Below are 26,732 nucleotides of genomic sequence, written 5' to 3' on the forward strand. Positions count from 1 at the left end.
CTCAAATTTCTGGCGGGGCGTTATTGCTGATGCCTGCTTTCTAACGATAGGTAAAGACATAATCAACCACTAGCCGCAACTGCGTCCCAGCTTTCATCCAAGAAAGTTCAAAAGCATCACTTACGACGATATGTTCCTTGGTGGGTGTCGATGTTCTGACACCGAGACTCAATGAGCGTTTGGGTCACGAGCGTACTGGAAGTTTGAGCCGGTGCGTTTTCCATGCATTATCCTCGTGTTCATTTCGCAGCTTATAGCATATATGCTGTGCAACTGAAGCGCCCAAGCCTCATGTCTGATTGCGTTCCATCTGTTCCAATCTTCATTCAGACTGAGCGCACCCTCCACACGACTTTGTCCATCACAACTTCACTCCGCTATCCGTGCTTGTTGTCAACACCAATAATCACATTATATACTCAATCTTGCCTTACTATCTTGTCGCCCTGTAACCAACGGCGGGTGCACAAGACATTTTACTGTATCTTGCAAATGCTCGCCGTCCAACCACCTAATCCAGGCGATGAACCCGTATCATTGTAAACATCCATTGACACTCACACAGAGCTGAGTCCACAGATACAAGAATCCTGCAAGGATATTCGAGGTTTTCGAGTGTGAGGGTGACGATTTCTTTGATCATCTGGGCTATGAACAATTTATTAGCAACGCTCAGATCAGGTATTGCAGGATCACCTTCATGTAGGCTATTGTAAGGACGTTACATCCTTTACGCACCGACCACGCTTCAAAACCGAGACGCTCGATCGGACCATGCGTTCGAAATCACCCACGTGACCTAGTGATGCGAACAGCGTCACTTTGCATCCAAAGTCACGCGGATACAACTCTTTCCATTCTCTTTCACTACCTTACCTTGTGCTCACTCTTGCTCCGACCGTTCATATATATTCTTCATCATATGCTCCTCATTCTCGTTCTGGCCTAGTCAAGTATTCGAAAACGTATTTATACCGTCCATGTACACTCATATCTATAGCGAATCATATATTCAGATCCCCGCTCCAAGTACGACCGAACGCCTCACAGAAAGCCCTTGCCTCCAAGCATCTTATACCTATCTTCGTGTTATCTACTAACACGTCTCACAATTACGTCGATCTGTTCGCAATTCCTTGCCGAACTCAAACCAAGCCTTACACTATTGCCGTAGCATGGTATGTATCTCCTGTCCATTTCGGGCTTGAGGCCCCCTACAGTACAACACTGTGCAAAGATTTCATCGGATATTTTGAGCAACACAGATGAAGCTAAGAAGAAGCTGGGCTCGTCAACGATCCAGGATGATGTTGGTTCTCGCTGTTATTAGTATCAACCGCCATCTCGTACCTTCACCCTTCTCCAGGTGGGAGTGTTCCTGCGCCACCTTGTTGCCTCCCCCACCACTAATGATCAAGGAGAAAGAGTTCTCAAACTCTGAGCCCTAGGTATGTTGTATGTTGTCAGATATGCCCACGAAGTCCTCGAAACAGCCTCCCCCAACACAACCAGATTTGGTGATATGACCTCTTTCTGGCCCCAGTATGCACCATGGCCACCAGACGACTTCAAGTTCCTGACTGTCCTGCTGGGAGCAATTGCTGGAAGGTTATGCTGCGGAGGGAAAGTCAAATGGGTTTGATACCATCAAAGTGCCCGAGGGGTATAACGATTGAGGTCGAGAGGTATGTCTAACAGTGCCAGTGTGAACGGTTATGATGCTTATCCAGGATGTTCATCCCTCGTTCGGATAAATGAGTCTTATTAGACGCCACTCGTGAACAACACCCACTCCTGCCTGAATTCCACTTGCGCTTCTAAACTGAGGTGCGCGTTTATTTCGTCGTGGCGTCGACTCGTCGTTGCATAGAACTATTCTCGCAGGTCGCTTGTTGAGCAGATGTATGATTCAGACTCCATTCAGCATTGGTATTGTCTTCTATCGTTTCTTGCAACACCGAGTGGACAACATTCGGATTAGTTGATCACGTCGCGTATACTTCGCCTCGCTGCACTTATTGCTAGGAAAAGCAAAGGCTTGAGCTGCCGGCTCGGGCTTTCCAAATTCCAAGCACATTTAGGCCCGGGCTGCCCTGAGGATGGCTCGGATCTCTGGATTCCGCTCCGTTCAACAGTGAATCGGGCGGAATTCCGCAAGTCAAAGATTTAGTCGAGTTCATCCACATGTACCAAGGCTAGGAGATGGTCGCCCTTTTGAGACGTATTAAGAGCATTAGTGGCTTGTAGGCAAGTGTCTCTGTTGACTCAGTAGACTTTGACATTAAGAGGTACCCTCCTATTTTATTTTCTGTCTAAAATGTCACGGCCTCCGAGTGTGACATCATCGATATTGAGAATGCCACTCCGTTACGATTATCGCTGACAGCGAGCCCTGTACTGTGTCGAAGCGTTTTCGTTCGGCTTTTCCCCCAAAGTGCTTACTCTGCATCTTACTGTCACTAAGTATGAGTTGCAGCCGTTAGATGATCTCGCAGTGCTATTCAAAGGACTCGTCCGAAGATCCTTCTGCATAGTTTAGATCTGGGAGTGGATGCTAATTGTGTGGGTTAATGAAACATCGGTTGAAAATGGTTGGTATAAGGGTAAATAGGAAACAACTTTACAGCTCTATTATGTATCCTGCAGGGATGAGATGAACGTCGTAGCATATCAGATGAAAACAGATATCTTCGTAATGAACGAGAAAACAAGCCAGGTAAACTAATGTTGACCGTCGGTATACTCAGAATAAGCACAACAGATAAAGAGCCAAAACCGAGTCCAGCGTCCAGCGTGTCTGATCATTACATGAGGATTAGTGCTGGAAGTTGTATTAGTGACGACGGGAGGTGCGGTGGAGGTGGAAGCAGTCGCCTGTGGTTGCGAAGATGACTGAGCCTGAGCTGCGCCGCTAGATTGTTGTGTGGCATTGGTATTGGGAGGACGCGAACTGCTTGCAGTGGCAATTTTCAAAGCTGGTCTCCGTTTCTCTCTTGCACACGCGTTCCTCTGTGTGATATGAGATAGGGTTCGAATATCCGAGAGGAAAGAAAATGACATACGCGTTTGCCCTTAGCATATGCGACGTCGACGACTGCTGGGCGACGCTCATGCAGCTCGATCTGTGCACTACTTGGTCTACCAGAGAAGATATCTCGAGCCCATTGAAACAGGGATTGGGATGGCATATCATGGGGATCAGGTCGTGCAGATCGCTGAGAACATCAAGGTCAATATAAACAGTACTAGATGAGACATGTGCGACATACGTGAGGATGTGGTGAGTCATCAAAAAAACCTCGAGGTACCTGGTTGGAAACCTTGATTGGTTGGATAGGACTTCGCGTTACATTAATCGTCCAGAATGTAAATGTTTTAATGCAACAAGGAAATCTGTAGAGTGTCACGTACAGCGAGTACTGACTTGTCTCGCTGGTCCGACAGTAGGTCTTCGAGGCCAGCTTCTTTTAATATTGCTGAAACATCCCATATGTATGCGTTTTTGTCATAGCAGCCAGTGACTAGCAGCTTTCCATCTGCCGAAAATGACACAGAAAACACCAGGCTCACATGGTGGAGGGGTGAACTGATGGGTTGGCCGGTCTCGAGGTTCCATAATTGTGCTGTCTCATCTGCCGATGCGCTTGCGAGGATGCGGCCATTCGGAGATATCGCAATGGCGCGGACTGTGGAGGTATGCCCATTCAGCACTGCGACATGTTCCCAAGTTTTAGTATTCCATGTCCTAATTGAGTAATCAAATCCTGATGACCCGGAGATATATGATGTTATACTTGCACATTTATTATTGCGCGTTGCGCAGTCTGCGCGGTGCGCGTTTCAAGTGACCCGTTATTACCGCAACCTGCGCGCTGCCCTTTGCGAAGTCTGCGCGTTGCTTGATATCTGCTTGTTGTCCTTTGCGAAGTCTGCGCGCTTTGCTTTTAAGTTTTTTATAAGTAATTTTTTTGCTAGTAGTTTTGAGGGTCCAAACGGGCCACAAAATCACGTGAGACGCTGTGCCATCACATGTCCTGCTGGCACGTCCGAAATCGGTCAACAGTAAAGCAAAGCAGGGTACTATTGTCCTTGTCGTATGTAGATGTAATGACAATCAAAATCATTAGTCGTCAATGCCTGAGTTATATGGCTCAAAGACTCGTATCATAAGTATCATGCTGCTGTAGTGAAGTATAGTGCAAGACAAACAGAAAAAGAGTGATTAAACACGTAGACAAGAAACTGAAATGTGAAAGTATCAAAAAAGATAATCAACTGGCCTGATAACATATTCGGACTCCCAGGGATTGACTATAACCGGTGCAAAAGGGTCGTCGGGTTGAGGCTGGTTGCGCCACAAAATATCATCTTCACTCATGGGGACAATTGTAGCTGGATGGGATAATTCAGGGCATGTTGCATATGTAGCTGGTACACTCGGAATGCTCAGCCGACTGTCAGTGAGCGAAGGAGAGGACTGTGAAGGCAGGAAAAGTGGGATGGCAGCTGTTTCTAATGAATAAAAATTGTGAGTCCAAATTTATGTTACCAAGGCAACAGGGACACACCGCTCTTGAGCTTTTTCAATGCTACTCTTGGATTTATCGGCGATTCATCAGGGGAGAGTGCTGTGTGAGTACATTTGGCTAGATACGCAATTGTTAATTCTGTTGTCCTGAGTCCGAAAGTGGAATAGAACACAGACGTACCATTGACCATTGGTGTCTTCAAGATCTTCAGCTTTCCTTTGCCTTTGTAGTCAGTGTGAAAGTCTCCAGAGTCGCTCAACTCCATCTCCATCAAGGAGCTAGCAAGTTCAGGGTTATGGTTGGCGTCATCTCCGATACTGTCTGCATCAGACAGAAGCTCCATTTCTGAACCATCGTCATCGGCTTCAGAATCCGAAACTGGCTATAACAGGCTGGGTGTTCCAGGATTCGTACATGCGCTGTGGAATACAGGTTCCTGGTGACTAACACAAGTTATTAGCACAGCGCTCAGGTGTATATAGTGGCAACCGCACCAAACCAAAGGTGAGATTCTGTCACACTTGCTTTGTCCCTGCCCTTGTGCTTGGCTAAGTCTGTTCCAGTCAGGACATGCAATGTCAACGACAGTCAGTACTTGACCACTTTTGTTCAAGAGCCTCCAAGGCGGCTTCTCTTCCTGGCCTGCTGCCGACTGTGACAATGATGACACATTCCTGGGTCTCTCAGTATCAAGGTAATGGAAGACCTTTGGAAATAACTTGCGTAGTAATTGACTGACCCAGGCATATGACCAGTCATGATAGAATGTCACTTGTTCATCCACATAACATCTGCGATTCTTCATGGCCTGGATCCTCATTCATACCATTTTTTGATGGGGCTTTCGACACTCTAATAGCGCCATGTCTCTGAAGATATGTTAGTGATGTGGACCCTTTCGAGCATAGGTGAAGGTTCAGTGACTAACATCAACTCCGCAAATGAGCATGCCAACTGATGCAACACAGAAATTGGATACTCTAGAGGTGGTAGTAGTACTCCGTCTTGCCTGGCTCCCAGAAGGTTGTGAACTAGCGGTAGTATCCCTCCGAGTCTAGAGAAAATGTGAATGCGCAGGTAAATTTGTTAGTATATTGGTGGTGCATTACCTTTTGCGAGCCAGCTGACAGTCCTGGGCCCTTTGACAGTTTGCTGTAATTTGCGAGACAGGTAGAAGCAAGTGTTGACAAAGCCTCATCTCTGGCAGCTTTAGTTGAGAGAATTGAGCCTCCCCGCTTTGCAGTTACATGGTTAAAGATCTCTTTCACTGCAGCAGTACTGGAGGAACTTGGGCAAGCCTCTTCATCCTGGGGTATTTTGGAATGTCCAATGTCTGCTGTCTTCTGAGTCCAAGGATGTTTACTGCGTCCATGCCCACATTTGGCACAGTGTCCTTCATCCCCATGTTGAGGATAAAAATCTTCACAGTCACAAAGTTGACCTTCAGGATCAGCTGCTCTGCAGAAGTTTTCACGGTCCATGTGATACTGTTGCTTGTGGGACAGGTCAAGCAAGTCGCATCAGGGAAGCTTGAGGTATAGGAACGACTTCAAGACACAGAATTAATTTACAATGCAAAATTATTTAACTAGTACATGTTCCAATTACTCCCTATCGGCTAAAAACGTAGTCAAAACTAGTAAGGCTTGACACCATAATGTCGCTCTATGAAACCAAATTGGTTCTGCAAGGGAGACTTGAAGCTCTTTTGAACCTTGTTGACCAGCACGTATAGTCTCAAAAATAGGATACTTGTCACCTTCCCATTCATCTGGTGTCAGTCGGCAGTGTGCTGGTGTGATTTGCTTTGCGACAACTTTGGCAAGAACAGCAAAAAATTGCCCTTGCATCTCTTCGTCAGCACCAAAAGTGTTCCTATGTGAAGGAACTCCAATGGCTTCATGATGGACATGCTGCCGTTGCTGATCATTGATTGACTCGATAATGTCAGGCGACTGTTCATCTACATCTTTGTCTTCGTCAGCAGGATGTCCCGCTCCAGTCTGGTGTGGCTGTCGGGATGCAGGGCAACCATGAACGCATAGTACTCCTCAATTACATCAGGGTGAACACCCTCGCAATCATCACGATACATGCCGAATAGTGTTTGTCCCAGGAACCATAGGTCCTGAATAAATTAAGGTCTTTAGGCAAGTTGAAATGCAACTCATGAGCTTACCTTCGGACTCTTGTCGTTCATGTCAGGACCCCATATTGGATGGCAATTCCACTCTGCCTGAAAGTCGGAGCAATCCTGATTGACATCATCAAGGAAAAGTGTGTGAAGCAACCAAAGATGATTAGCATTCTGAGGGTCAAGCATATGCCAATTTTCGAGTCGAGTAAAGAAGGCCCTCCATCGCCTGGTGAATTGAGTGCCGACTTCAACCCACAGCCGCTCAATTCGAGAGTTTCGTGTAGAGCTTAGGCACAGAGTCAGCAACTCAAACAATTCAAGCAAGAAAAAACTCACAATCCCCACATAAACGACGCACAGGCGTGGTCCGTTTTTCATAATCATGTAAGTGGCAACATCGAGGTTTTCTCCACCACGATCACCTTGCACACAGAGAAGGAGTACCATACTCCCTGATCGCAAGCTTGAATAAGTCCAAAACAGTAGCTGAATGGTTGTTGTTACTAGCATTCAATGCTGTTATCTAATAGAAAAAGAGGCCGCATCAATAAACTACTTTTTTACAAGCACACGAAACATATATTTACCGTTCTGCAAAAGCCATCAATAAATCCATGAACTACAATCCCCCATCGAATTAGTTTGTGATGGCCATCCATGTGCCAGAGTGCATTGGGCCGTTTGATGTAATACTTGCGCCGTCTTTTGACTTGTCGATCTCGCAGCACCTGACCTAACCAGTCTACTCGACGAAGCGAATGTACCACTCGATGATGTTGCACATGGATGCCATGCCTGCGAAGATGCCCAATAATGTATCTTATTCCAGAGTCCGGGCGCCTTTTCTTGACTTGCTGATTAGAACATCGAGATCAGCATTTGTGAGTTCAGAGTACTTCCTTTGGATACCATGGCGTTTCATATAGAGACGCAAAGTATTCCTGTGAACTCCTAATATGTCCGCCAGTTCCCTAAGCTTGATTTGTCGAGAGTTTGACAATGCGTCAGCAAGGAATTCGAGGTCTATAATCTTCTTTGGGCGACCTGCGCAGCTTGTTTGCGACAAGGTCACAGGTTTGGCAAATACAATATCACCATCCACCCTGTCAATGCAGTAAGTGATTGCTTAATGGAGTGGTGAGAACAAAACGCACCGAGTCTCAATATTTTGTCGAAATGATGATAGTTGGACAGACAAGTTCCCCAGTAAAGTAGCTGCATCAGATAGCCAGTCCCGCACTTCCAATCCTCAAGGATCAACTTCAAATGCTTCGAGTAATGGTATAGCATCAGCCGTTATGGCTTCTAAATGATATGTGAGCTGAAGAGGGTCTGCATCCTCTTGTTTCAGAATGCGATAAGCATGCCTGTAAATGTCTGATAATGTATCATAGGCAACAAGGAAGTTAGCTGGCCATGGAGTATGGGCCATTGTGCAAAGTGGAAAGTGAGGAAGCATCTGCGGTAGCATACTAGGCATCCGAGTCATGATAACTGTGATTTCAACTTAAAGTTCGAGTAGCAGCAAGACTCTCACACTCACACTCACAGACGTTGCAATCCGAACACATTTACAGTGAGTCATTTGCATATATACACTACATAGAGAAATTAGTAGTACTACCAATGACCAGAATGTGAATGTTCTCCATCATGAAAAATATCTAGAATGAACTGATGCAGAGGTAAGTCCAGCAAACATAATGGGCGTGAGGTATAGTGCATGGGGGAAGGAGCACGATGGCAAACATAATGGACGTGTGGTATAGCGCATGGGCGAACATAATGGACGTGAGGTATAGTGCATGGGGGAATTCTAACCCAATGTTTGTGCCAATGAGGCCAATGGGGAGAGGATCCAGAGAAACAGTTGGCATAAGATAGACAGAATGAAAGTAATGACGAACCTGTCGAAAATTCCTGCTCAATGACAACAGCCTGGCTAATGATATGCTTTGAAGAACACTGAGACAGAGACCAAAATTTGACATACTTCATGCCGAGATTTGCACAGTATTGGTCATTGGCTCTCTTGATCTTGTTCTCTTGCTAGACGGGGATGATTGTCATGGAGGTTGCAAACAACACGACATGACTCACAACACATGGACGAGAACACCAAGACAGAGACCAAAATTTGACATACTTCATGCTGAGATTTGCACAGTATTGGTCATTGGCTCTCTTGATCTTGTTCTCTTGTTAGACGGGGATGATCCTTGATGTAAGTGCTGATGAGAAGTGAGCAGGTGTCAATGAGAAGTGAGTATGTATTGATGAGAAGTAAGTAGGTGTCAGAGTGAATATTCTCCTTCAAGTAACAACTCATGTGATCATGTGCTACACTGTGTCGAACATTTTTCAAACTTGATTTCCCATCAAACTGTTAACATTGCAGTTCAGAGACTATGTCAGGCCTAGGTGCTTCTACCACACCAACTCGACATCCTGTCTATTATTTTTCTAATGCAAGTCATGTCTTTCAGGTAAGCTTTTTGATTGATATATTAAATCATTCACGCAGTTTGGGTGCCCTCAGATTGATAATGTGCTATATAGGCTCTGTGGCTCGGTCTTGTCCTCAAATTCTGAAACATTCAATGGCATGTTTGCTGCTACAGAAAGTGCTGGATTGGAAGAGATTGACAGGAAAAGTGATGAGAGGCCCATCCATCTTGCTGGTACAACACAGGAGATGTTTGAATTATTCCTTGAACATACCTTTGGCAGGTAAGTTGTTGTTCTACGGCTTTTGTCGAGTCAAGCTGCTAAACCAGTTGCAGAGCACACGCTGGTCAATACACCCTTGAAGAATTGTCAAACTTTCTCCATTTCTGCGATATGTACCAATGCTTGCACACGCGGAAATTTGTGGTTTCATGCATTCAATCTACTCAATATCATTTCCACCCCGCTCAGCTCATTAACCTTGCCATACAGTATAATATGGGTGCAATTTTCCCATTCGCCTTCAAGCAACTCATCAACACTCCCATTACCCAATTGACTGCACAACACCGGCAACTCTTAGGGAACGATGTATTTACAAGCTTGGTCTATGTGCAAGCAGCTCTTGAAGAACATCGTCGTATTGTGGCTGTGGAGGAGCCCAAAATTTTGATCCACACTAGTGACTGCCAAGATCCAGTCGGCTGTAACAAGGACTGGCACGCTATCTGGTGGAATGGCATGGCTCATTTCCTTCTCGATGGATGAAACCCACAACCATATTGTGAAGCCGTCAAACGCTTCAAAGATTTGCAGTTCAGGCATGTTAGTGGAGGGTGCAAGGAACTGATGTTCAAGATCATTGAGCAGGGAGCCACATTTAACCACACAGAGCAATTTGTTGAAGAAGCTTGTGACCATCTTGCTGAAAAATTAATTTCTGATTCATCATTATAAGCATAGTACTGTGCAATGTATTTTACAATTGATGTCCTTTCACTACTACTAGTAGTCGAATTTCAGGAGGTTTGTCCTAATGATTAAGATGCAAGTGATCCACATGGTGAGAGCCCCAGGTCATCAATTTGAACAGGCAATGCGCAGACTTCACAAAGGGCAGCGCGCAGGTTGCGGTAATAATGGGTCACTTGAAACGCACACCACGCAGACTGCGCAATGCGCAATAATAAATGTGCAAGTATAACATCATAGAGATAAGCGCTTTTCCATCCATGGTCCAAGCCAAGCAAAACATTGTGTGTCCATCAAGAGTGGCAACAAGCTCGCCAGTCTTTACATTCCAGATTTTGATCAGGACCTCGGAATTGTTCGAAGTCCAGTCATTTGCAGTAGTCGCAAACATGGACATGTTTGGCGAGTAGACGGCTGCCCACACATTTCGGTGCCCTATCTCAATTGGACCGAGTGTTGTCTCTCCATTCTCTACATTCCACTCCCTTGCAGTCCCATCGAGCGATCCGCTCAACACTCGCTGACCATCTTCACTCCAGCAGATGGACTGCACCCCATCTGTATGCCCCATCCATTTCACGATGATTTTCCCTCTGTCGATGTCCCACAACCTCACTCCACCATCCATACTCCCACTGACCACCTTCTTTCCGTCCGGAGACAATGCTATTTTCTGCACCTCACTTTCTCCGTCCCACCAGTCGTCTCCAATCTGTTTCCCACTCTTCCAGTCCCATACCTGCAGTGAGCCGTCCCATGAACAAGTCACTATCCACTCTCCGCCTGGCAGATGTATGGCACCAAAGACCAAATCAGTGTGTCCCTCAAATTTCTGGCAGGGCGTTATTGTTGATGCCTCCTGCGTTCTAATGATGGGTGAAGACATAATAAACTACTAGTCGCAACTGCATCTCAGCTTTCATCCAACAAAGTCCAGAATCATCACTTACAACAATGTGTTCCTTAGTGGGTGTCAATGTCTTGACACCAAAACTCGATGAGCGTTCATCTAAAAAGCGGAGTTAGTCGAAGCTCACTCTGAAGTGCTTTTGAGCAATTTGTTTTTGGTTTAGCTCAGGTCTGCATTTGTAAGCGCACACTTTTTGTTATGTTTCAACCCTGAGCATGGATTTATGCACAGATGGCTGTTGATTATCCAGATCATCAAAATAATCGGTGATATCTATGTTATCTACGTTATCTACACTAGATTCCCATGACCTTTCGAAAGAGTGTGCATCTGTGATGCTCTGACATCAAGTATATAGCATTGACAAGTTTCTAATGCAATTAGGTCTTCTCCCTCAAGACTGTCGAGAGTCTTGAGGATCTCGATGAACTTATTATAATGAACAAGTCCTGTGAAGGGATTGACAGACAGCACCAGCATTCATTGCTCCAGCAGCATGCAATGCATTGCTGCCCCAACAATCGTGATGATGTAGTTGGGCTTGTTTTGTGGCTCGTCCTCAAGGAGGTTCTTGTGTCTAACTGGATCATGATGTGTATGATGAAGGGGTGATTGGAATGATTGTGAATATGTAGATTGCTACCCTAATAAAAAATGAGATATTTCGTCTCACTGAAAATAGATGCACATACTGCATTGAAATGGCGAGAATGCATGAATGTTAATCAGTCTGAACAAGTCTGCATGAGTGAGTATTGTAGTGGTGTGTACCTGATATTGAGTTGCTGTACCTCCTGGCATATATTGTCTTGGGTGGTATAACTGGTATGCATGAGGCACACTGCTATGTGTGATGTCCAGCACCTGTTCATGGCAGGGTTATGCATCATCAGTAAAACCTCATTTTTATTTTTGGTAATGAATCTTAATGTGACAGATGTGAGCAGCTAATGCTTTTGGATATGGCACAATGAGAGAATTCAAGATGCACAAGAATAACCAGATACAAGTCAAGTAAATTCAAGAACAGTGAAGTCAAAACTAACAGTAAACTATGACTTTTATGACAGTAGTAATATGAAGCTTGTGATAATCAGATAATCAGATGTTAAAAGCCTTTGTTTCAGATTGCACAACTGGGGAGTCTAGGCCTGTCTGGACTTGTCTGAATACTGGATCCTGACAAGTCAAAAGACAGACATCACATATCCCCCTCCAGAGGTCTTCCAGTGACCTCTTACTTCTTTGGCATGTGATCTTTGCCCTTAGATGCACACACCTCATTGGTGGTCTCGGTGTTGCCCATCTTGGTATCATTACCATCCAGAGGAGAAGGTTGTTTAGGAGGAGTAATGGATGAAGCAGGAGGAGTGGTGTTGGGAATGGATGCTGGGTTGGAAGTGCTGGAGGGTCCAGTGTGGGTGGTCATGGATGGTGTGAAAGGTTTCATAGCCTCATCATCCTCTCTCCTCTGACATTTGGCCCACCTCTCAGATACCCCCCTTTCTCTCCACTGCCTCTGCTTCTTGATGTGCTCAAGATTATTCCAGAGTGCCTCATCCATTAACTCAGTCCTGTGGGAGTCAAGCCAGGTACCTCCAACTGATTCATGAGGGTTGCGAGGGGTGGGTATGGTGCGTCAAGTGGCCTCAAGTCCCACTAACTCAGCTAGAGCAGGGGGACAACCAGTGATATGCACACCTTCACCACCCTCAGGGTTAATGAATGTGACTTGGATCCCATTCCCTGCATTCATGTTCAGGGTGATGGCAAATTCATCATAGCCCACCAGGGAGGGGATGGTGTTAGGGTCAGCTCCCCCATGCAAGTCTGCATCATGCTGTAAGTAGAGTTGGATTTGGTTGAGGGTGAGGATCAAGGAGATGTTGGGATGGTAGTGGTCTGGTAGCATGAAGCACCCATTGCCCATGGATCACAAGGACAGAGCAGGGGGAGTTGGGTTGGAGTTGGGTGAAGGCATTGTTTGAGATGGAGGTCAGTTAGTGGGGTGATTTCTTTGTTGAGGGGTCTTATAGTAATCTTCTTGCATGCCCATACCCCCAAAAAACACATGATAATGCTCAATAGTTGGTGCTGTGTTGCCATCCACCAGGTCAGCCATGGTCTTGATGCCTAAGACATCGAAGTTGTCTTGCAATGTGCCAAGATGATTGACTTGGTCATATGGGAGCCAGATCATGTCACCCACCTTCCACCTCACCTCAAACACTGCATCTGATTGGTTCCCCTTATGGGACAGGATTTGGTCTACAGCCCACTCCCTCTCCTGAGTCTCAAACTCTGTGACTTGATTATCCAGCCACCCAGGGAACAACCAATCATCATTGGGGGTGTGAATCTGCAGGTATGATGAGTGGAACACATTGTGGATGCCCTGTTGTTTCAACCTACTTGGTAATTCTATTTGGAAGGAGTTGTTCCTGAAGTCCTCAAGGATTTTGGATGGTCCCATGAACTTAAGTAAGAGCTTCCTTGCCAAGCCCTTTGGGAAGCTTAAGTTCTTGGTTGAGATGTAGACCAAGTCTCTCTGACTGAAGGGGCAAGGACACCACCTCTTGTTGGCATCCTTTGTTTGTTTAACCCTAGCATTAATTATGCTGTCATGGGCCTCCATAATCCCCTGTTTCATCTGCTGTAGGAATATGCACACTCCTGGATACTCAGTTTCCAGTAGATCATCCCATATCATGGCCCTAGGTTTTTGGCCTGAATTGGTCTTGAAAGGTGAGCATTAAATTAACTTGAAACTTGCTATATTAATAGCAAACTCAATGGCTGGGAGTTTTGGTACCCAGTCTCACTGGTTGGGTGCTATGCATGCCCTGAGCATTTGCACCATGGTTCTATTGGCATGTTCTGTTGAGCCATTGGTCTCTGGATGGTATGCACTTGATATTTTTTGTTTGGTGCCAATTAACTTATTGAAGTTAGTCCAGAATGTGCTGGTGAATAGGATGTCCCAGTCACTAATGATATACTTAGGCACCCCATGGTACTTATACACCTCTGCAAAGACCAATTTGGCTATCTCTCTTGCCATATAGGTCGTTCAGCTTGGCACCAAGTGTACCATCCTGCTGAAAAGGTCAATGATGACTGTTATCAAGTCATATTCACCATTTCTGTCTCTGGACAGGGGGAGTGGCCCCAGGAAGTCAATACCAATGGCGTCCCATGGTTTGGAGGGAACAGATAAGGGGTTCAGCGATCCATATGGCTTCTGGTTGGATAACTTGCTGGTCTGACAGGTCATGCAAGTCTCACAGAACACATGCACATCCCAGACCATGGTCTTCCACCATACCCAGTCCCTCAGGTAGGTGAGTGTTTTCTGTGTGCCCAAATGAGCAAGTAAAGAATGCGCCTGACTGATGATGTTCTCTTGCAGGCACCTCCCATCCACCTTTATGTCCAGTATGCATAACAACACCTGGTCGTTCAAATAGATGCACAAGATTCTGTCATTCACTTTGAAGTTGTGGAAGTGTTTTGGTGAGTCCATCACTTTCTGGAAGAACAGGTCAAGGTGATATTGACCCTTGATGTCTTTTAGTGTTTTGTCATCATTCTCTGGGTCTGGGAGTTGTGCCAGTGAGATAAAATGGTCCTCCTCTGCTAGGTTCAGGTGGGTTTGTAATGTTGGGAGGTGGGCATCATCTCCCTTTCCCCCCTTCTTTTGTTTGCCCAGCCTGCACAGAATGAAATGGTCCTGCACCCTCCTGGCAAATTCTGCCCACAGTCTCTGGCTGGCCTGTTTCAGCTAGTGGGATTACTTGCCTCCCACGATGACGTGGCAATCGTGAAGGTTTGTCCATTACTGGTGGTTGATCCCCTACAGCTGACATTCCAGAAGAGTTGCTCAGTACTGGTTGTTGGCTCTCCACAGCTGGTGGCCCTGAAGATTTGCCCAATACTGGTTGTTGGTCCTCCATAGTTGAGGACTCACACAATATTGGTCATTGGCTCACTGCAGCTAGCTGCCACCATTTGGGCACCTAAGGTGGTACAACCACTGGTCGTGTGGCCACCCTGGTGCTTTTTCACAAGGCTGTCACCTGTGCTTCACCACCCACCAACAGGGGCATAGTTATGAGATGGGCCAATAAGTTAGGCAAGCCCTCCACCACATCAAACTCCATGTATTCATTGTGGGAGTGGATAGTACCTGGGGTGTCAAAGGCGTACATCCAGGACAGCATGTCTTGGAGCAGGTTCTCTTCCCCAGGTATGCACTTGACTTCAAAATCAAACTCACCAATCTTTTCTGTTATGGTTATATCTTTTCCCTTTTCACCTCTTCACTTATTCACATTACTAATCATTCTCAGACATTCTATCACATTCTATCATATGATTCTCATTCTCTTTTATGATTCACTATTCACTTTCTATCTCTGATTCATTTATTAAAGCTCCACTTTAATTCCTCTATTTAAACTCTATCTCTTACATTTGTATTCTTTAACTTGACCTATGCAGACCAGGGCCTGCAATATACTGCTAAACTCGCATGACTCATGAATAGGTTCACACTTAGACTCTTTGTTTTTGTCAAGACGTTCTTGTAATGCCGAGTGTAAAAAAAGGTCAAGTTTCTTCTATACCGCATGGTTCCCTAGAACTCATGCCCAGAACCAGACACCATTTTGACCATCACACCAAACCCTCCAGGTTTCACCTGGGATGAAGAAAAGAATGAATTCTATACCCTAGATGCTAAAGGTGACAGATATTCATTAAACCAGTGGGCAGCATTCTATGCCAACCAAGCCCCAAAGAATAAAGTTTGGAACTTCTTTACCCAAACTTACAAACGATCCCCCACTGCCACCATGCCCAAAGAAATTGGCAAAACTCCCTCTCCCTTCAACGGTGACACCCACCTAGCTCAGGGATGGACCCTCCAAGTTGAGGTGTACCTTGACATGAATGATGAAGTATATGATAATGACAAGAAAAAAGTTATCTTCAAACTTAGCCTCATGACCAAAGGCAAAGCCACCAAGTGGGCCAAAGGCCAATTGAAAGCTGCAGTAGCAGCTAAGACATATGGCACATGGGCCAATTTTGCTAAACAATTTAAAGCTACATTCTTCCCTAAGAATGTTGAACAGACTGTGATTCATTGCATTTCTACTCTTAGACAAACTGGAAGCATAGCTGCTTATGTATCCCTATTCCACACCATCCTCACTGATACCAGCATCAATGAAGAGAACACGAAGATTATGTTCTTCAGAAATGGCTTGAAGTGTGAGATTACCTCCACTATCTACACCTTCAACATGACCCCCACAACAATTGAAGCCTGGCTAGAGAAAGCCTTAGACATCGAGGTACAAAGGACCTTAACAGCACCTCCTTCCTATACCAAGGCGTGCAGCCCATATGCCATGGATATTGACAAGACAGAGTTAGATGATGAAGATGGTGAGAAGAAGACAAGGAAGACTTATCTTACTCCTCAAGAATGGGAGTGCAGATGCGAGGGTGGCCTTTGTTTCAAATGTGGTAAGAAAGGCTTAGCTGCAGACTGCCCTAACCATCCCATGGTTACGACCAACACAAGAAAGGTAATCAAGGAGTCATCTGATGACAATTACAAAGAATTCCAAGAATGGAAGGCATTTAAAGCATGCCAGATGAAGAAAGCTGGTAAGAAACCAGTTAAGAAAGATGAAAGTAGTGATGAGGAGGATTTTGCCTAGGGGAGCCTGCACTGGTGTCAGACACTCCCAGAATCAGACTAGTAGTACAATCTGTTGGCAACACTAATTCTATTTGTTTGCCTTTAACCATCAGATCAAACAAGTCACCGAAAACCACTGTAGCTGCTGCTCTAATTGATTGCGGCACAGAAGGAAAATTTATCAATGAGAAGTTCATACTCAAAGAGAACATTTGCACACACAAACTTGAAACCCAATACCTGTGTGAAACATAGACAGCACATTAAACAAAGCTGGAAGAATCACACGGTACTGTGAACTTTCATTCTTAATCAAAGATATCCCCATGCGAAAATGTTTCTTCCTAACCTCTCTAGGAGGAGAAGACACTATCCTGGGAATGACTTGGCTAAAGAAAGAAAACCCAGATATCGATTGGACTAACCAAGAAGTCTGACTAAGGGAGTGTACCCTGAAAAAAGCAACCATAGAAGAAATCAAAGACAAAGATGTCTTTTACAATGCTCTAGAAGAACTTGAAGATGAGTGGGATCCTGCTAATGAAACCCTCCCATGACTTTTAGATCCAATTAATGACAATGTCAATTTCTATACCTTTATCTGAAAAACTGATAACATCTCACAGACACTTGCACAGGACACCACCAAACCAAAGAAAACCTTCAAAGAACTTGTACCTGAAGAGTTCTGACAATATAAAGATGTATTTGGTGACATAGCTAACAGTACCCTTCCTCCAGAACACAAGTACAACCATAAGATTGATCTCAAGGAATCCTTCGAACTGCGGAAGTGCAAAATATACCTGCTCAACACAAAAGAAGAGAAAGCTGTGAATGACTTCATTGATGAATATCTCACCAAAGGAACAATTGTTCCTTCTGAATCCCCTCAATCCTCTCCCTTCTTCTTTGTTGGAAAGAAAGATGGTTCCCTTTAATCCTGCCAAGACTATCACTACCTGAATGAACACATGGTTAAGAATAACTACCCTTTACCACTAATCTCTGATCTTATAGGTAAGCTAAAGGATGCCAAGATCTTCACCAAGATGGACATTAGATGGGGATATAATAATGTATGTATGAGAAAATATGATCAATGGAAGGCAGCTTTTGCTACTTCCTGAGGACTTTTTGAACCCATGGTCATGTTCTTCAGAATGTGTAACATGCCTGCTACCTTCCAGTCAATGATAAATGACCTGTTTGGAGACATGATCCAGGAAGGATGGATTATTATATACATGGACAATATACTCATCTTCTCTAGAGACGATGAAAACTCACCATATCTGAACCCATAAAGTACTTCAACAACTCCACAACAATCTCCTCCACCTCAAACCCGAGAAATGCACCTTCAATGTAACCAAAATTGAATACCTCGGTATGATCAACAAACCCGGTCCTATCACCATGGACCCTGCCAAATTAAAGGGTATATCCAAATGGATGACTCCCACAAAAGTAAAAGAAGTCTGATCATTCCTCAGATTTGCTAACTTTTACCGATGGTTTATTGCTGACTATTCATCAATTGCCAGACTGTTAAGAACCATGCTCGAAGGAGAGAGAGACTGACTCAGAGGGGCTTGGCCTCAGCTTGTACACTGTGCCCCTTACCCGAGTATGTGCCCTTCATTTCAGAGGAAGTCTGATGATGGTCTAACAAAGTCCAGAGGACTTCTGGAGGCTGGCTACTCTGGTGGAGAGTGCAGGAGGACTTCTGGAGGAGTGCGGGAAACGTCCAGAGGAATGCAGGAAGTGCTCAGGAGAGTTCCCACTGCAAGGTAATACTTCTACAGGAAAACAGGATGGAAGGATAGGAGGTCCAGAGGACAGGAGGACAGGATGTCCAGAGGTCCGGAGTATGGAGGACAGGAGGTCTGGAGGTACAGAGGACAGGACATGGAGGTATGGAGGACGGAATGTCTGAAGGACAGGATGCCTGGAGGTATGAGGGACAGGATGTCTGGAGGTACAGAAGACAGGAGGTCTGGAGGTCTGGAAGGAATAGGGGCTACATCGGACGAAGTCTGATGTAGAAGCAAACAGAGGTAGACTACCCTAAGGTAGAGTCGGAGGGACAGGAAGTGGACCTAAGTCTGGAAAGAGGGTAAGTGCCGGAAAGGCAAGACTCTAGCCCTAGGGAAGCAATCCCTAGACTTGGGACAGAGACATAGGGGACAAATCCAAAGGTCCAGAATTCCAGCCTAGGGAATCCATCCCTAGGCCTTATGGAAAAGGACAAACTCAGATGGACTGAAGTCCAGAAGAAGATTGGGCAAGTCTAAGGTGATATTCAAACTGAGGACTCTACTGTAGTTGTACAGGGGTTATATACTAGAGGCTATCTGAGAGGATCAGTAAGCAAAGGAGTAAGGCTATGTATGAGCATATGGAAACACATTGGTAAGTAAGACGGAACATAAGTAAATGAACTCGGAGATGAAACTAGTACAAGGATCGATCAGCAAGATGGAAACAGAGATAACTGAGAACTGGAAAGGCAGAGATGCCTAAATGGGGATAGGCACAGGATCTTGGACAAAGGGTGGGAATAGGTCCAGAGATAGTACAGTGAATATCTGGAGGTCCGGAGATCTGGGGATCCAGAAGGCAGGGCAGAAACAGGACTGAGATATGTGAGGTGGTGGATGTAGTCTGAATCCAAGAAGAGGTAAAGTCTGGATGTCTTGCTGGATGGAATGTGTGTAGGGTGGACAGGATAGGGGATCCAGGAATGAGTCAGATATGGGGTCCGGAAATAGGTCCGGAAAGCGTGGGAATATGATGGGATCTATGTCTGGCATATGGGATATGACACAGACCCTTAATCAACCTGACCAAGAAAGATGAAGAATTCTCTTGGACTTCAGAATGAGAAGAAGCTTTTAATAAGCTGAAACATATCTTTACTTCCTCTCTGATTCTCCAGATACCCAACAAAAATACCCCTTTTGCCATCGCCACTGACACCTCCCTATATGCCACTGGTGCAGTTCTCTTACAGAAAAACAACAACAGAGACTGGTTCCCTTGTTCTTTCTTATCTCAATTGTTTAATCCTGCTGAATGAAATTATCAGGTTTATGATCAAGAACTTCTCGTGATTGTCTGAGCTTTGAAAGCTTGGAGACACTATCTCCTCAGATCTCCCTTTCCCATCCTCATACAAACTGATCATAAAAATCTCCAATATTTCAGGGATGTACAAGACCTCAATCACTGTCAAGCTAGATGGTAGACCTTCCTTTCCCAATTCGAACTCCAGATTCAACATGTACCAGGCAAAGAACTTATTATTCCAGACTTACTCTCTCATAGAACAGATCACCTTCCAGATGTAGACATCGAAAAGGACAACACTAGTATTCAACTCTTACCAGACTCTTTATTCCTTAATATCATGGACTCATCATTCACTAACAGATTATGTATTTCTTCAGCTATAGACCTTGTAGTTCACACAGGTGCTACAAGCACTTACAGACTCTTTGATTCCCCCTCCTCTCCACTCAGCTCTTTCTGATTGGAAATTGAGTGACAGAATTCTTACCTATAAAGGACTCACTTACATACCCCCTGGAGATCTCCGACAAGAACTCACTTCCCTACATCACAACTCTCCTACTGCCGGACACCCTGGACATTACAAAACCCAGGAACTCCTTTCTCGTGACTATTGGTGGCCAGGACTAGCCACCTTCATCAAGAACTTCATAGACAGCTGTTGCATCTGTCAACAGAATAAAGTAAACATGCACCTGTCTACTCCACCCCTATCTCCTATCCCCGCTCCTATTTTCAACTAACCCTTTGCTCATTGCTTGGTTGACCTCATCACTGACCTACCCCTATCCAATGGCTTTGACAGCATCATGGTTGTGGTTGACCATGGACTTTTAAAAGGGGTAGTTTTCACCCCTTGCCTCAAGACTATAGACACCAAAGGCATTGCGAACATTTTCTTTTCTAAAGTTTTCTCTAGATATGGACTATACAATAAGATTATCTCTGACCATGGACCCTAGTTTGCTTCCTGATTCCAGATAGAATTTGGAAAACTCCTTGGATACAAGATTTCCCTTTCCACCACTTTCCACCCCCAGAGTGATGGAGAAACCAAATGAGTTAATCAAGAACTTGAGGTTTATCTTTGGATCTTCTGTGCTAATGTCATATCCCACAATCTGGACCCATGTTCCATCATATTCCCACGCCTTCCGAGCCTACATCCGGACCACACTTCATATCCAACTCATTCCCAGATCCCCTTCCACTGTGTGCTCCACACCTCAGCAGGATCGACTACGCTCCAGATTTACCCCTGAGCTCCGGACCATCAGATCTCCACTGCTAGCCTGAATCATAACCCCCTGTCCCATCCACCCTATGTACACTCCATCCAGCAAGACATTCAGACTTCAGGTCTCCGGACCTCCAGATATTAACTGTTACTATCTCTGGACCTATTCCCGCCCTCTGTCCAAGATCCTGCGCCTATCCCCATTTAGGCATCTCTACCTTTCCAGCTTTCGGTTACCTCCTCTTCTGTCTTGCTTATTGATCCTTGTATGAGTCCTCATCTCCGAGTTCATTTACTTATGTTCCGACTTACTTACTAATGTGTTTCCACATGCTCATACATAACCTTGCTCCTTTGCTTACTGATCCCCTCAGATATTGTTCAGTATATAACCCCTGTAGATACTCCTGTAGTTCCTCAGTTTGAATATCAACTTACATAGACTTGCCCAATCCTCTCTTGGACTTTGGTCCACCTAAGTCTGTCCTACCCATCAGGCCTAGGGATTGATTCCCTAGGCCAGAGCTCCACCTTTCTGGCACTTACCCTCTTTCTGGACTTAGGTCCAATCCCTGTCTCTCCAACTCTACCTTAGGGTAGTCTACCTCTGTTTGTTTCTACATTGGACTTCATCTGATGTAGCCCCTATTCCTTCCGGACCTCCGGACCTCCTGTCCCTTGTACCTCCAGGCATCCTGTCCTTCGGATGTTCTGCCCTCCATACCTTCGGATGTCCTGTCCTCCTGTCCTCCATCATCCTGCCCTCCTGTCCTCCTGTCCTCCAGACCTTCGGACCTCCTATCCTTCCATCCTGTTTCCTGTAGAAGTATTACCTTGTAGTGGGAACTCTCCCAAACGCTTCCTGCATTCCTCCGGAACTCTCCTGCACTCCTCCGGACATTTCCTGTGCTCCTCTGGAAGTCCTCTAGCACTCTCCAGCAGAGTAGCCAGCCTCCGGAAGTCCTCCGGACTTCGTTGGACCATCATCGGACCTCATACAAAATGAAGGGCACATACTCGGGTAAGGGGCACAGCGTACGAGCTGAGGCCAAGCCCCTCTGAGTCAGTCTCTCTCTCCCTTGAGCAACATGGTTCTTAACAGCTAACAACCAAACAGGTTGGGTACCCATGTTGCCACTTGCCAAGTTCATCCATAACTCACATCATCATTCCACATGTGGTACATCTCCATTTTACCTCATGATGGGTTATCACCCACATCACCTTCCTGACTTCCATCCTAAATCTGACATCCCTAATATCAAACAACACCTCACCATCCTAAATAAAGCACATGACGAAGCACTAGCCACTCATGAACTTGCATGTAACACCATGCATCAACAAATCACATCTAAATTCATACCATTCTCTAAAGATGACAAAGTATGGCTCAAAGCCAAAAACCTTCATCTTGGATACCCTAACCAGAAGCTCACTCATAAATGCGAAGGACCATTCACTATCATTGATGTACTATCCCCTATCACTTATCAACTCACCCTACCTGCACAATGGCACATTTACCCAGTCTTCCTCTAGATGCCAATATTATGTTAAATGGAAAGGATTCCTGAGTTCTGAGAACAAATGGATGAAGGAAGCTGAACTAGGTAACACTTCCAATTCTCTCCTTACTTATAAATGATCACATCATCTTCTTTGATAGTAGTCAGTGCCTACTACCCTTAAAACAGGGGTAATGTTATGGTTATATCTTTTCCCTTTTCACCTCTTCACTTATTCACATTACTAATCATTCTCAGACATTCTATCACATTCTATCATACAATTCCCATTCTCTTTTATGATTCAATATTCACTTTCTATCTCTGATTCATTTATTAAAGCTCTGCTTTAATTCTATTTAAACTCTATCTCTTACATTTGTATTCTTTAACTTGACCTATGCAGACCAGGGCCTGCAATATACTGCTAAACTTGCATGACTCATGAATAGGTTCATGCTTAGACTCTTTGTTTTCATCAAGATGTTCTTGTAACACCAAGTGTAACATTTTCCATCCACCTGGCCTGCCACCCACTGACATTCTTCTGGTTCAACAGGTGAATGAGGCCCTTGTGGTCAGTCAACCAGGTGAACTGGGCCCCCTGGAGGATGTCTTGGTGGTGCAGCATGGTCTCTACCCCAGCCAACATCTCCTGCTCATGGACAGCATAGTTATGCTGCACAGAAGAGAGCTTGGCTGAGAAAAATGCTGTGATCTTTGCCAATTTCCAATCCAGGCCCTGGGCCACTACTCTGCTGATCCCACCCAGGCAAGCATTGGTCATCACAAAAATGGGAGGTGCATTTGTGCCATACTGTAGTGGCACATGGCAGTGTGACCTGCATGTCACCACATATTGTTTGACTTCCTCAAATGCACACTGTTGCATAAAGTCCCAATGGAAAGGGACCACATCCCCAGTGACCTCTGACAATACACTCAAAGGTATGCAGACTTCATAGATATCATTGATGAGGTACCCTACTGACCCAATGAATCCTTTGCAGAGGTCCTGGTTAGTGGGGACCTTCCAGTTCAGCATGCAATCCACTTTCTTAGGATCCATCCAGATCCCATTGTCATTGACAATCTGGCCCAATATTTTCACCTTCTTACATAGAAACTTCAGTTTTTTCTCACTAAGGTAAATTTTTCCCTTTCCAGTATGTGTAGCACAGTTCTGACATGCTCAATGTGTTCAGTTAAGGTATTTGAATAGATGATGATGTCATCTAAGTAGATGTCCATCCACTTTCTGATGAACTCACCAAAAAGGTGGTTCATCAACACTTGGTAGGTTGTGGGGGCGTTGCAGTCACCTTGCTGTAGGACATGACTGACCATATTTCTATCAGGAGTCATCATGGTGGTGCTGGGCACATGTTCAGGTGCAACTTAGATCTGCTTGTATGCATCCTAGCCATCCATCAAGGATCAATAGGGTTTCTGTGCTACTTGTCGCAATATGCCCTCATGTCCAGCAGGGGCAAGGTAAGTTTTCTTGTGTTTTTATTGTGTTCCTGCAGGTCGACAATGGTTCACAGGCAGTCTGACCCAGGTTTCTGGATGAATAACATTGGCACCATGTTCCCTGCACTTGTTACCTGCCATCTCCCAGATGCAAGGTACACCTGCTGTTTCTCTGTCCATTGTGGTCTTAGTGGTTCCAGGAACCATGAGGGTCACCACAGGTAGATCTTGCCCTCATCAATCAAGGGTATTGTGTGGTTGATGCCACACAATGAGGTAAGCTGGTCTCACTAGCCTTCACACATAGTGGGTGGGCCAAATCTCTCAGGTGATCCCACACTTTCTTGAGGTTCTCCTCCTGGATTTTAACAGCCTAGGACTCCAGTGTGGTGACCTCCCTACCTTTCATGGGTAGAGGCACTGTGCTTTCTATCACCACCTGAGATGGGTTCGACCCTATCATAACTTTGTATTGATACAGGAATGGGGTTCCCAGTACTAAGTCATAGTTTTGCAGGTTAATAATATCAAAGTACTGGTCTTCCTTTATGGTTTGGTACTCCATCCAGGCTTGAGTCCTGAAATTCACCTTCGACCATGACCACTGCACTGCCAACTGGACCACAATTGGTTTAGTGAGTTCTTGCTAGGTCACTTTCAGCTGCTCAGCAAGGGTTACTGACATAAAGTCCAACAGGGAGCTGGAATTGATCAGTACCCTGGTGGGTTTCCCATTGATGTGCACCAGGACTACAACAGGCTTAGGGATCAAGCAGTTTGAAGTCCTTTGTTATGGCTGACCCTGTTGTAGTGCAGGTTAAGTCCCAGCTGGGATTTGCTGCCCATTCAATTCTATGGCAAACAGTGATGTTTCATTGCACATAAACTTAGCATCTGGTGAGGGATTATAGATTTTGTATGCCACTTCCTCCAACTAACAGTCTTTGGGTGACAGCCTTCCTCTGTCAAGGAGCCAGCATGTATGGAACTCCTGGTGGTTTGCCCTCAATCTCTGGTACAACTTGTCTTGGGCTTGTTGCACATGCCATTTGTACCATTTAGCTAGTTTGAACCTCTCGTTGACTAATAAATCAATAGGTACCTTGGTAATGTAGATTAATAATCAATCCTGGATCCAGTAGGACCCATTGGCATCATGTGAGCACTCAAACTGGTTCTCTCTCGCCTGCCCTGGCAGGTCCATTTGGAATTGGTCCTGCTCTGTCAACAATTGTTCTATCTGGGTGACAAGAGGAGTTTCCATAGTAAGCAGCTGAGTGTCTAGTACCTACTGCCTCCACTTTCTGACCTTGGATGGGTCTAGACCTCATAACTCCCTGACTCATTGAGCATACCAGTCAGCAAGCCTGAACTTAGGGTTCAGCAATTGTGCTGTAGGTACAGTTATCTTGGGGTCCCTTCAGTCTTCCTGATCAATTATAGTGTGGTTGCAGTTGGACACCTGGTAGACAGTGAAGCATCTCAGGTGAATCAGCATCCACAGGTTCTCATCCCCTAGGTAAAACCATCTGTCTAACATGTACTTGGCCTGCATTGCTAATAGATCACCCAAAGCTCCTGGTTTTGCCCCTTGGGCTCCCAAGTCTTCTTTACCAGGTGGACCATCATGCAGTACTGTGGGTACCTTCATTCTTTTGAAGGGCCTTGGTTTTTTGAGGGGCTATCTCTTTCTTACTAGGCTGAGACCTATGGTGGAACTCTCAAGGGTTCTGATATCAGTGGCCTCATTGGAGCCCACTGCCTCCTGATTTCCCTGTCATTGGTTGATCTCCTGCAGATTGACCTTGATGTTATAGTTGTCTATGGTAGGGGGCATGTTTCCTGCTCTAGTTTGTCTGATGCTCATTCTTTCTGTACAGTTTCAGGATATGTGCCCAGGTTGATGGCACATATAGCACAGTCCCTCAGCAGCATGTCATGCCTTCTCAGACTGGCTCAGTGTATTGCCCCTTGATTTGGGGTGGGGTTTCGAAGTTCCTTGTTGGAGTGTTGAATGTTTCCTAAATGCACAGGCCTATTATTAATATCCTCAGGGTGAGGAGAATCCCTGCCCATTTTGGGGCTAGGGGCTTTGGGTATGTTGAGGGACTGTGTGGTCATCCCATCTCCTGTGGTGCCTGGCTACTAAAGTTGGAGTTTAACTACTTGCTCCAGCTGTTCTGGGCAGGTTCTGAGGTCTGTCCTTTGCTTGTTGATCACAGGTAGGTACTGAATGAGCTATCTCAATTATCTCAGCCACATTTTAGACATCACAGAATGATGATGTCTTGGGGTTCAGCTTCTTTTTCCACAGCTTAGCCTGGATGTTAGCATCTAGGCCTGTCTAGAATCAGGTGACCTTCTGATGGTCCTCCACATTACCAATCATATTCCAGAGCTCACTGAGCTTGTAAATGTACTCCCAGATGGTCTTATTATTCTGTTAACATCTATTCAATTTGGCCCACTGCTCCATTCTGAAGTTTACAGGGAAACAATAATTGAATAACTTGGTGAAGAATTCCTTCAATCACCAATGGTACAGGTCTCCAGACACCTCCCTTACATAGAACTCATATGCTCTTCCTTTCAAGTGGTGCATGAGAATATAGACTCATCTCTTTTGCTTGACCTGTCCGTCTTTAACATAAGCTATTCCTTCTGTCAGGAACTGATGGAATGCTCATGATTCTAGTGAGCCATCATAATTGACCAGCAGAATGGGCTTAAGTG

At 45.2% G+C, this 26,732-nt stretch overlaps 3 protein-coding genes across 3 annotated transcripts; 1 reads left to right on the forward strand and 2 right to left on the reverse strand.

Annotated features, from left to right (window-relative positions):
- Positions 1–7,226: 7,226 nt before the first annotated feature.
- On the reverse strand, positions 7,227–7,448 carry BJ212DRAFT_1278647 (uncharacterized protein; the record flags this gene model as incomplete). Its single annotated transcript, XM_041331444.1, has 1 exon — positions 7,227–7,448. A coding segment is annotated over one exon (222 nt), but the record flags the coding sequence as incomplete, so codon positions are not given.
- A 1,693-nt stretch (positions 7,449–9,141) lies between these two features.
- Positions 9,142–9,882, forward strand: BJ212DRAFT_1483962 (uncharacterized protein; the record flags this gene model as incomplete). Its single annotated transcript, XM_041340707.1, has 3 exons — positions 9,142–9,152; positions 9,226–9,396; positions 9,450–9,882. 3 exons carry the CDS (start codon positions 9,142–9,144, stop codon positions 9,880–9,882), a joined length of 615 nt encoding a protein of 204 aa, XP_041189616.1.
- Positions 9,883–12,233: 2,351 nt separating this feature from the next.
- BJ212DRAFT_1483964 (uncharacterized protein) lies at positions 12,234–12,926 on the reverse strand (the record flags this gene model as incomplete). The annotated part of the gene is made up of 2 exons (XM_041340708.1): positions 12,234–12,570; positions 12,661–12,926. 2 exons carry the CDS (start codon positions 12,924–12,926, stop codon positions 12,234–12,236), a joined length of 603 nt encoding a protein of 200 aa, XP_041189617.1.
- Between the last annotated feature and the right edge of the window lie 13,806 nt (positions 12,927–26,732).

Source organism: Suillus subaureus (genome assembly GCF_016647635.1).
Source record: "Suillus subaureus strain MN1 chromosome Unknown BJ212scaffold_31, whole genome shotgun sequence".
Taxonomy (NCBI): domain Eukaryota; kingdom Fungi; phylum Basidiomycota; class Agaricomycetes; order Boletales; family Suillaceae; genus Suillus; species Suillus subaureus.